At 45.5% G+C, this 10,123-nt stretch overlaps 2 protein-coding genes across 2 annotated transcripts; one reads left to right on the forward strand and one right to left on the reverse strand.

Annotated features, from left to right (window-relative positions):
• Nucleotides 1–6: 6 nt before the first annotated feature.
• LOC100747055 (coiled-coil domain-containing protein CG32809-like) lies at nt 7–4,463 on the forward strand. The gene is made up of 5 exons (XM_033321232.1): nt 7–131; nt 1,464–1,490; nt 1,787–1,958; nt 2,070–2,268; nt 3,194–4,463. The coding sequence occupies exons 1-5, from the start codon at nt 120–122 to the stop codon at nt 3,483–3,485; spliced, it is 702 nt and encodes a 233-aa protein (XP_033177123.1). The 5' UTR covers nt 7–119; the 3' UTR covers nt 3,486–4,463.
• On the reverse strand, nt 3,649–9,895 carry LOC100747170. Its single transcript, XM_003490237.4, has 5 exons — nt 9,685–9,895; nt 6,520–6,619; nt 5,952–6,163; nt 5,351–5,725; nt 3,649–4,997 (listed from the first exon to the last, which is right to left on the reverse strand). Exons 1-5 carry the CDS (start codon nt 9,835–9,837, stop codon nt 4,620–4,622), a joined length of 1,218 nt encoding a protein of 405 aa, XP_003490285.3. The 5' UTR covers nt 9,838–9,895; the 3' UTR covers nt 3,649–4,619.
• Between the last annotated feature and the right edge of the window lie 228 nt (nt 9,896–10,123).

Below are 10,123 nucleotides of genomic sequence, written 5' to 3' on the forward strand. Positions count from 1 at the left end.
ACCAACCGTCCCTACATCATCAGCAGTTCAACGCGGCCCAGCAGCTACACCCCCTTCATCCCCATCATCTGCCGCCGCCACACGGCCAATACGGTACGCCGCCGACGCGTCATACCACCATGGATCTCGAGGTGAATCTTTGCTTCCGCAACATGTAAATACATATTGACTTTTATCGTTTGTGCTCTCGTTTACACTTTTTTCGAGTCTTTTCTTCCCCTTTACGTTCCCCTCGAACACACCCACCTTCCCGTGGATGCTTTCCTTTTGGGATCGCTGACGATTCACCCAGAGTCTTCTCCAATTTTTTTTCTATGTTTCTCTGATATTTTTCATCTCTCCGACTCGATCGACGCGCAGGGGCTACGAAGATTGCCGATGTTCCGAGAAATTTTCACGCAACGGAGTAGTTTGAATTTGGCCAAAGAAAGTTTACTTACATCGACGCTTCTTTGTTTTATTTCTACGCCATTTTGTTTATCACGATATTTGCGGGAGTAATTGTTTATACAAAATAGCCAGATTTTTTAGCAGCGAAGGTGTTACACGGGCGTTTGTGTATCTCCGCTTTACGCTTCTTTTCGATGCTCGATAGAAATTAGCGGTTCGCGTGCTACGATTACGTAAGCGACGATCTTGTGCAAAGTATCTGGCCAACAACTTTAGCGGATATATTCCGAGGTCAAGAGCCGAGCGTAACGAAGGGAAGAGGTTAATTAAGCTTCGTATCCACCTACGCCGTCCTCGTTTCTCGTCTCGCGTTGCCCCGATTGTGTTCGACGTTCAAACAGCATGTACATATACACACAGGCCGAGTTTCGTTTATTTTCGACCGTGCCCTTTTCGCGCTTTTGTTTGTCCTGGTTCGAACCGGAGTCGGGCGAGGGAAAACGAGAAGAAAGAGGAAAAAAAAAGAAGAAGAAAATAAAACGAGTTCGGGGAAACAGAACAGCCGGCAGTCGTTAGCCCCTTCGAGTCGTCTATGTCCTTAATCGTTTACACACCACCTTGGTCTTGGTGGCGTACACGTGGCACCTAATCGTTTCACGTTGTCGTGCACCGTCATGTCTTCCTGCTCGTATCTTTCCCACGATATTTTCGATTTTTACTCACCTTCGATCCCTTTTTATCCGTCCACTCGAACCGCGTCGCTCACTTCGTCTTTGAAAACGACGTGAAACGATCTGCAACTTTGTGAAACGTCTTCGAACGAAGACGAAAAGAGCGCATGGGAAATGTTGGCGATCGTGAGAGATTTTTACAGGACCAGTTGCGTGCAGCCTGGAAACTCAAGCAACGACCAACGACAGACGATCGATCGATCGCGATCGCGATCGCATTGTTTCGCTCTTACCTTTTCACAGTACATTTCCAGCCAACCTCCTTTTCTGCTCCATGCATATATACGTCTAACTGGTTTACTTGTGTGTGTGTGTTTCCGTGTACCTGCCGCCGCCTAACAGATGGGGACCAAGTCTCGCCAGAGAAAGGTAATTCTTCTTTTTCCTCTCTTTTTTCATACACGTTTCTCCCTTTTCTCTTTGTATCGTTTCGAATCGCACGATAGCATGCGTCCGTTTTTACATCGTTTTTTCACTATCGTATCGTCGTTCACACACGACTTTTTCTTTCTTTTGCTTTTTTTTTCTCTATTGATGCGCGTTGGATTCGAACGATCGTTTCATAAAAAAAGAAAAAAAAAAGAAAATACGCGGACGAAAGACAGGCAAAAGCAGAGAAAGGACAATGCTTTGGTGATCTGACAGATTTCGTTTGGTTGTTTCAGTCGCCTCTTCCGCGCGGGTACCCACCTCCCTCTTCGACGATGTTATTCGATGACGACCCGGGCATCATGTCCGAGGTGGAGACATCGAGCACTGGATTTCGACGGGGTGGTAAGCAAAGAAGCAGCCTCCCCGTCGTACGGACCCCCAGCAAAACTCTGGAGCGACCACTAGGTAACGATCGACCCGCGATAGAATTAGGAGCGTCTTGTTGCTGCCTCGCTGCTCGATGCCCTTGTCGGACATTCCTGACGAAACGATGCGTTTCTGTGGACGATTCCTTAGGTCTAGTGTTCCTGCAGTATAGAAACGAGACGAAGCGGGCGCTCCTACCCAACGAAATCACTAGCATAGACACCGTTAAGGCTCTCTTCGTCAGAAGTTTTCCCAAACAACTCACTATGGAATATCTAGACAGTCCTCACGTCAAGGTTTACATACACGATAGCAACAAGGACATGTTCTACGAACTCGAAGATCTCAGGTACTTGACTGTACATATCGGCCAGAGCGACTACAGAAGGATGGACTAGACGGTGATCGTCTGACGAGAAATTTCACCAGGTCGTTTCGAGTAAATGCAAATTTCGACCAGCAACGAGTCTATGTTTCTCGCGTATGAACACAAACGCTTGATCGTGTGGCTTAGTAATGTCTAGTAGCGTTCAGTCGACGACCACCGAATTCGACTTTTTATATTCTTTAACCGTCTGACGCTTCCTGTCAGTTTCAGACCGCTTTTAGTCGACCAACAAGCTAGTTCGTCAAATTTCCACCTGTACAAAGCGATTTACCAAAATCTACTCGCTAGTAGATCACTTAAACCTGGTCGATCCGTTTGTAGTTGCGCTTATTCGATACTGTCAAAGATATTTCAACAAGAACATTGAAATTTCTTGATTTTCATTTTCGCGGTACACATTTATGTCTCTGGCGTAGACACACGAGGACGATTGAATTTGGAAAAGAAAAGATCAAAGGTAATTTTTGTAATGGGATATATATCAGCATTTGTAACGAGATTCAATGTCCAAATTGGTTTCGATGGTGTCAAAGAAATTATAACAACCTATCAATGTTCTGTTGTTTCATTAGTCTGGGAAACGCAAACAATCTATATATTCTACATTAAACGCAACAAAAATCTTATCAATTACACATGATACGATTATTTTTGCATTACCTTTGCATATCTGATCTTTGCATCGCCGATGAATTTTCACATTTATCATGGAATTTATACTGCATACATTCTATGTACGATTTCACAGACCAAATTCAGATTTTCCACTAGTGTTGTAACCATAACGGAGAACTATAACAGAAGTGTTCACTTTTCTGCACGTCGATCGAGAATTTCCGTACCGGAGTACCATAGCCGTATCGAAAGGTTCTCGTCTGGATTTCAGATCGCATCTGAGGGACATCCGAGACCGCAGCGTCTTGCGACTGTTCGAGAGCACTGACGGTGTGACAGGGATGCCAGGACCTTTGGGGATACCGGGAACAGGAACAGGACTACCTCCTCACTGGGAAGACCAGAGCTATTTCAGCGAGCCGGAATTCGACAGCGAATATCAGCATCAGCATATTCACAAAAGCAAGGTAATCAGCTTTCGAACGTCTGCAAAATGTATAGCTTCGCTTCGTCGTTCCTCTTCGGGAACACGCAAAAGCTTCTCGCACTGTCGATTTCCGTAATACGTAACACCGACGCTTAAATTTTATACGTATTCGCATTAGGCAACGATCCATCACGACGTCGATCGAGTTGAAAATTCACTTTTGAATTCCGTATATGGTATTCGATGACGTGATAGAAGAAAAAGCTCTAACGCGGCAAACGGCCAATGACAAACACAGGTTTTACAGTGAACGTTTTATTCATCTTAAACTCTAACAACTTCGCACGTTGATTTTAATCGTATCTCTCTTTAAATACTTCCGAGTATGTGGCCGATCGACGACATTCGGTTCACATCAGAAGTGTTTCTTCGATCGACGATTTCTTCGATCAACGACGCGTTAAACGTCGCAAGCCGCAACTTGCAACTCTGACTAACCTAGACACGAGCCCGCGTCAAGAATTAACCCAACGACGGAGCTGCTATCGGAGATCCAGCGGAGCATAACTTAGGGTAAAAACATAGCGAGCAGATTTGGGTGGCGTTGTAGCCGACTATTCAGCCGACTGTTGAGTCAGACGGAGGATAGACAAAGCCGCTAAGCAACTCAGTCAGCCGAATAGTCTGCTGCGGCACCGCCACTTACACCTGCTCGCTACTTTTTTACGTTTAGCTTAGCATAGTTTTAGCTTCGCGATGGATTCCCTTAATAATAAATACGTCTCCGTATGCGATCGGAGTGACTCTGTGTAATCAATATCCGCCCGCGGCTATCGTTTCTATCCGCAACGCTTGTAATCGCGTAATCGAGCTAACGTGTTCGAGATCCGTTGGCCTCGGGTTCACGGCACGTAGAAGAGATCCTGTGTCAGCGATAGCGGTCGGCTACCGAGACGCGATAACCATAAATCTCTGGTCTAGTCGTGGTCGATGCCGCGAATGGACCCGAGCGGACCCGAGTTCGCCGAGTCTCGTCTCCTGTTTCCGTCGAAAACGCCTTGTTGACACTTTGATGGCGTGAAACGTTGGCGATTGCAACGGCGTACGAATAGCGGGAAAATGATGGCAAAATGAAACGCACGAAACACGCGTTCGCGGAACGCGGAGAAAAGATAGAGACGTGGCAAAATATTGGAAAAACGTATGTTCAAAGGGAATAAGAAACTATAGAACGAAATGCCAACGACGAAACGCTCCATCGTGAAAGTGTTTAAAACGCTTTGCACATTGACGCGGCTGGGATGTGCACCGCGCCGGAGTACAGTTTCTTAGGCACGGACCTCCAACCAAAGACGAGAGCTTTGGCGAAAGGTTCCTCGCTACAACCGTCGCAGACGTCCATGATGGTTCTGACTTCACCTTCTGCTGGTTCCCTTTCGTCGTCCTTGTTTTCGTATTTTGGTAGTTGCAGACCGAAGTTGGTCAGGCCTGCGAAATAATTGTTGTCTAGGCCTTGACTAATGTAACCGTCGTCGACGATCAGACCGTCGCCCAGTTGCACCAGGCCTCGTTTCTTCTTCGTCGAGTCACGTTTTTCCAACTTCCTGTCTTTCGCAGACTCCGCGTCTTCTCTTGGCACGAACGTTACCTGAAAACAGAATTCAGCGTCGTCGATGATCTTCCCAGTGCTTAGTCGACCCTGTATTCCCTTACAGCGTTCAAACTACGAATGTTTCTAATTTACAATCGTTTTTAATACGGAGGATCGAAAGAGGCAAACGTCACAACCTGAGTTCCATGAAAATCGTAGCTCGTTGCTATGGGGAACACCCTGTACAAACGGCCTTAGTCGAGTCTCCTTGCGCGCGCAACGAAATTTCATAAATTTCGCGCGAATGACACGCACGATACGATAGCAAGTGCTCAGCCATTTTCGCCGACCACTTCATCCAAAATCTAATTATCGTAATAATTGTAATGTGCGTTCCAATGGACTCTTACCTTCCCGTCGGAAGGTTTTCCCTCTGAAACTGCCTCTTCGTCGATCTGCCTCTTCGCCACGCTGGACGCTTGCTCAGCGCTCGAGTCCGACTCGTTGCTCTTGGCTTCAACAGCCGACGAATCCTTCTCTCTCTTGAAGAGATTGTGGTACGAGCTGGCTCCCACGTCGGTTGTTTCGCTCGCCGGAGGCAAACTAACGCTAGAGCGTAGGTTGCCGAAGAACTGGCTGGATTGCAGAGGGAACGCTGCGGAGACGGAATTGGGATTCGCAGGAGGAAAGGGCTGAGGTGCTGGATCGCGGGGAATCACCGCAGGATGCCTCAGGGTGACGCCTCCTTGAACGATTTGCAGCGGCGACCCTGGATTGATTTTTACCTGAAATTCAACGAGGTCAGCGTGTTCTGCGATGCTCTTTGAAGCATAAATTTCCATAGATTGGATTTTAACGGTTTTAACGCGGCAGCAACGATAATTCGTGTGCATCGAGCAAGGAAATTGAACGAATCTAGCGACAGTCGCTTAAATTCAGGCGATGCAGCTGTATCGGAATTTCCCTGGCAAATAAAGCGAGCGCTACTGTATACCGTGACGTGGGTCAAACCTGATGATTGATTTGTCCAGCAGTGAGGTAGGGATGTTGCGGAAGGGGTCGGCCTGTTACGGGAGGACGCGTAGGTCTGGGCGTGTTGTTGGTGGTGTCGTGCTCGTAGTGATGGCCGTGATGGTGTTTGTGATCCTTGTGGGCTTTGCCGGCCGTCAGCGCGACCTCGTACAGCTGCACCATTGTTATTTCACCCACAAGACCGCCGGATCCTGAGCAAATGTGTTTCGTTAGAACAACCTTAGGAATGTAACGCGTATTACCGCCGTGTACGAGGAAAGTCGATGAAACGCTTTGGCACTGATATTTCAACCTCTTCAAAACATGGTATAATGTACACTGTTGTAAGTGAAAGTATCTCTACGCTCTCAAATTATAGCAAATACGTGAAACACTCTTCTTCGTGAAGCTCTGTGATACAATTTTCGTGCCTGATTTTAGTTGCTAAATACGATAGATGTTATGCAGGGTAGCGTAAATGAATAAAAATTCATGGTCTGTACACGGAAAATGACATAGCACTACAGCCATAGTTGCCTTGGTTTTACGACGATTTGCGAATTCTCACCTGGAGGAGCGCCATCGCCTTCCAAAAAGCCGCCGCCCAGCTGTCGTTGCTCCTGTCCAGTGATCGCAATTCCACCCCCTTTGATGACGTGGCCGACCAACTAACGAGTCGAGAAGAAAGACAAGCGAGCGAATTAAGGTCACGCTGAATTAGCTGCAGGGTCTGTTTGTTAATCGCGCGTTACGTCGGAGAGCACCGGTTTTAATTTGCATCTGACAAACGAGTCGCGAATTGCCATTATAAACTCTGCGTTTAAGCGCATCACGAGATGGACAGTTTTTTGTCACGTCCACTTTCTTGCTGCACTGAAAATATTTCCATTATTCAGCGCGCTTTAATCTACACTGACACAGTCAAAAGCGAGTACAGATACAGTTTCTATCAACTGCATTTGTACGAACGAAATCTTGCCAGCGTCCGATTAACTGATCTTTAGCTGAGCGCCGATCAACCTACGCGAACTCAGAAGGGACACGCGTCATGTAACGCACATTCTCGCGGTCGATACAGATTTGCAACGTTATCGTGCGTCCAAGAGCGAATATTCCACGTTTCGTGGAATTTTTTTGAACGAACTTGTCAGCTTTTATCGACTGAACAAAAGTCACAGATGAGAAGAATAGAGAAATAGGTGAATTCTTATGATATTGGCTTGACAACTAAGTGATTGCGGATTTTGTCAATAGGTGGTGCTGTACGCAAATTCGTACAGAGGCAGTTGTTTCAGAAGCTTCTACACGTACGTTGGACAAATGGAAAATCGGTGGGGATGGAATAAATAACGCGAAAAACGTAAATCTGTAAAGCGTCTATTCACTGTATTTGATCGGTAGCGAATGCGCGCGGAAAATACGAAACGCAAAACCTTCTATATCTCGAGGCGAAGTAAAATTCCTTTCACCGCGCATTCTCTACTTCGATTATGCTTATCCGCTTATCGCTTCGAGCGAAGCCGCCGCCCGCTCCTTCCTCGATATTCACCGGAACGAATAACAGAGTTTCCTGCCGAATGGGTTCGGCTATTTGGGTAAACTCGTACGGAGAAAATCGAAGCCGTGTACGGTTATCGTAGAATCTGCAGAAATATATCCGCGTTGTATATTTTAGACGATTTATAATATAAGTAAGTGCACGTGAAAGTGTAGGAAATTTTGAAATATTTTCCGTACATTTCCTGCTAGTCAACCTAACTATCTGGGTACTTTTGAACGATAGCGTGAAACGACTTTCGCGTGAAATAGAATCGCGTTGACAAGACGAAGAGAGGGGAAGATAGCGAGCGCACGGAAACTCGCGGAAATTCGCACTCGTCCGCAAAAATTCTTCCCGCGATTTGCATCGCGTTGAACGAGACCAGCGAAGAGAGAAAAATTACGCAAGAGAATTCGCACGAATGCCAAGGAGAAATGGCAGCGTGGAATCGACCTAGAACCGGACGCGATTTCCTCCGGTGGAAGAGGAGTACCGCTGCCAAAGATCGCTTTCTACTCGAGTTCCGAGTCACGGTATACCGCCTGCATGATCCACTTTCGAGAATTCATGGCGAAAACTATAAACACACAGCCAGACCCTGGCATTGCTCGTTTATAGAAATCGCGCGCGTGCCTTGCTTTCGTAACGTAAAAGTGCATTATACTATAGAAATTTCATGCACATGTAAGTCCATAAATATCCCGACACTTACGTGTTTGCGAATTCCGTACGAACATCTTGAGAATTTATTACCTTGTTCTACATCGTACCGACGTTATTTTTGGACTATATCGGGCGATATTATGTACAAATAATAAACGATAAAATTGTTGTAAAGATAGGTAAGCTGAAACGTGTACGTGTACGTATAGGATACGAAGATGTCGAGATGATAAAAATTTTGTTTCCATAGTACAATCTGTTACGACCGTTCGCGAAGAGTAAATTCTCGCTACGATTCTGATAGCCGACGCCGTGAACCAGCCGTTCCCCTGTTTCAATTAGGATAACAGAGGTAGTCCAAATGATTGTAACACTGAATTAACAGGGTTAATATAAGCTACTATTTTAAACAATGTTTAAAATTATAATTAACACGTTGCAAATGATTCAACGATGATACAACTAGTTTATTATTATAATTCGACTCGACTTTATGATATTTCTCGACGTGTTCGTTTGACTAAGCGATCTTGATTTTATTTCTCTGAACCTCTCGATGCATTTGGTTTGAATCCCCATGTGATACTGACTGCCCTTCGATTTTCTCCTTTGCCTTCTCTTAGAGACGACCCCCACCACGCTCGGGTCTCGCAACCGTTCGAGCCTATGATCACGTATACCACCTTCTTTGTGTAGGTAAAATAACGGACCGAAGGCGAATCGATGTTTTTTAGAATTCGCTGCTTGACCACAACTATGCGCTTATCGCTACATTGTGTATATTTCGCCTGTCATGTAAGACGATCTGTCTACGACACTATAGTACCAAGGGAGACGGTTAGGAACACGGCCTATAGTAAACCTCGAGGCGTAGCACAATCCATTTATATGTTTCATAAAGGATATAACCTAACAAACACGAAGATGGTACCACGCTGAGGGTAGCCATCCACGTGATAATCAAACAGCTAAAAAATTCTACCAAATGTCCAAATTGGACAAATTGTGAATGTGAAATATTAAATAAAAAAAAAAAATAATATGTTGATACGTGTTCACCTATGGAACTTTACAATAATTATATCGATATTATTTGTCTTTGATAACGTCAATACATAAAACAACACAACAAATTCATGCAAGTGTCCGGATATTTGCGTATGTGTCTTTTTCTGTCGTTAGAATCTGGTCTGGTTACGTACAAGCAATAGCACGTGCAAAGCTTCCTTGTAAAGAAATCAAAAAATAAGAAATCGAGGAAACGTAGAATAGAATCGTCCCGGCCGAGGTTTTATCTTCGAAAAAATCGATCTTGAAAATTTGCCAAGTAAATATGCTCGAACCTGCCTAATTACCGACTAGATCTGACTGAACGATCAGCTGGAGGTTATTGGACGTGGGAAAATAAGTGACGCGTTTTACTCGCGTGCAACGCGCTTGAATTTTCCACGTAACGGTGCACTTTCACGGGCGCGAATTTTTTCGTCGATGGCTCGAGAGTTGGGTGAAAAGCACGGCAAGCTCGCTTACCCTGTTGTTGAAGCCGCGACCTACGCGCTCGTCGTTGACCCAGATCTGCCATTCTCCTGTACGACCGTTCCAGCTTTGGCAGCTGTGATACCACTTGTTCAGACGGAGCGGATAATTCAATCTGTACAAGTTGTGCCCGTCGATGTTCATCATGTAGTAGGAACTCCTGGCGGTGTTAGCGACCCAGGAGAGGATGCCACGCGGTTGATCTCCCACTTGAAAGTCGAGTGGATTCCGTTAGCGTACGCTTTCTGCGCATTTCTGCGTCTTCGAAGCAGGTTTGGGAAAAAGTGGCAAACTTCTACATCGTTTCAAATTTTAATGAAAATTCTATACAGAGGCTTAGGGTATAAAATTAGGATTGTTTACGGAAAGTTTGATGGGGAAGTTGCAAGGACAATAATGCGTTTTACTGTTATTATTGGGCTGGCAACTAAGT

The sequence above is a fragment of the Bombus impatiens genome, unplaced genomic scaffold (assembly GCF_000188095.3).
Source record: "Bombus impatiens unplaced genomic scaffold, BIMP_2.2 scf_0417, whole genome shotgun sequence".
In the NCBI taxonomy this organism is placed as follows: domain Eukaryota; kingdom Metazoa; phylum Arthropoda; class Insecta; order Hymenoptera; family Apidae; genus Bombus; species Bombus impatiens.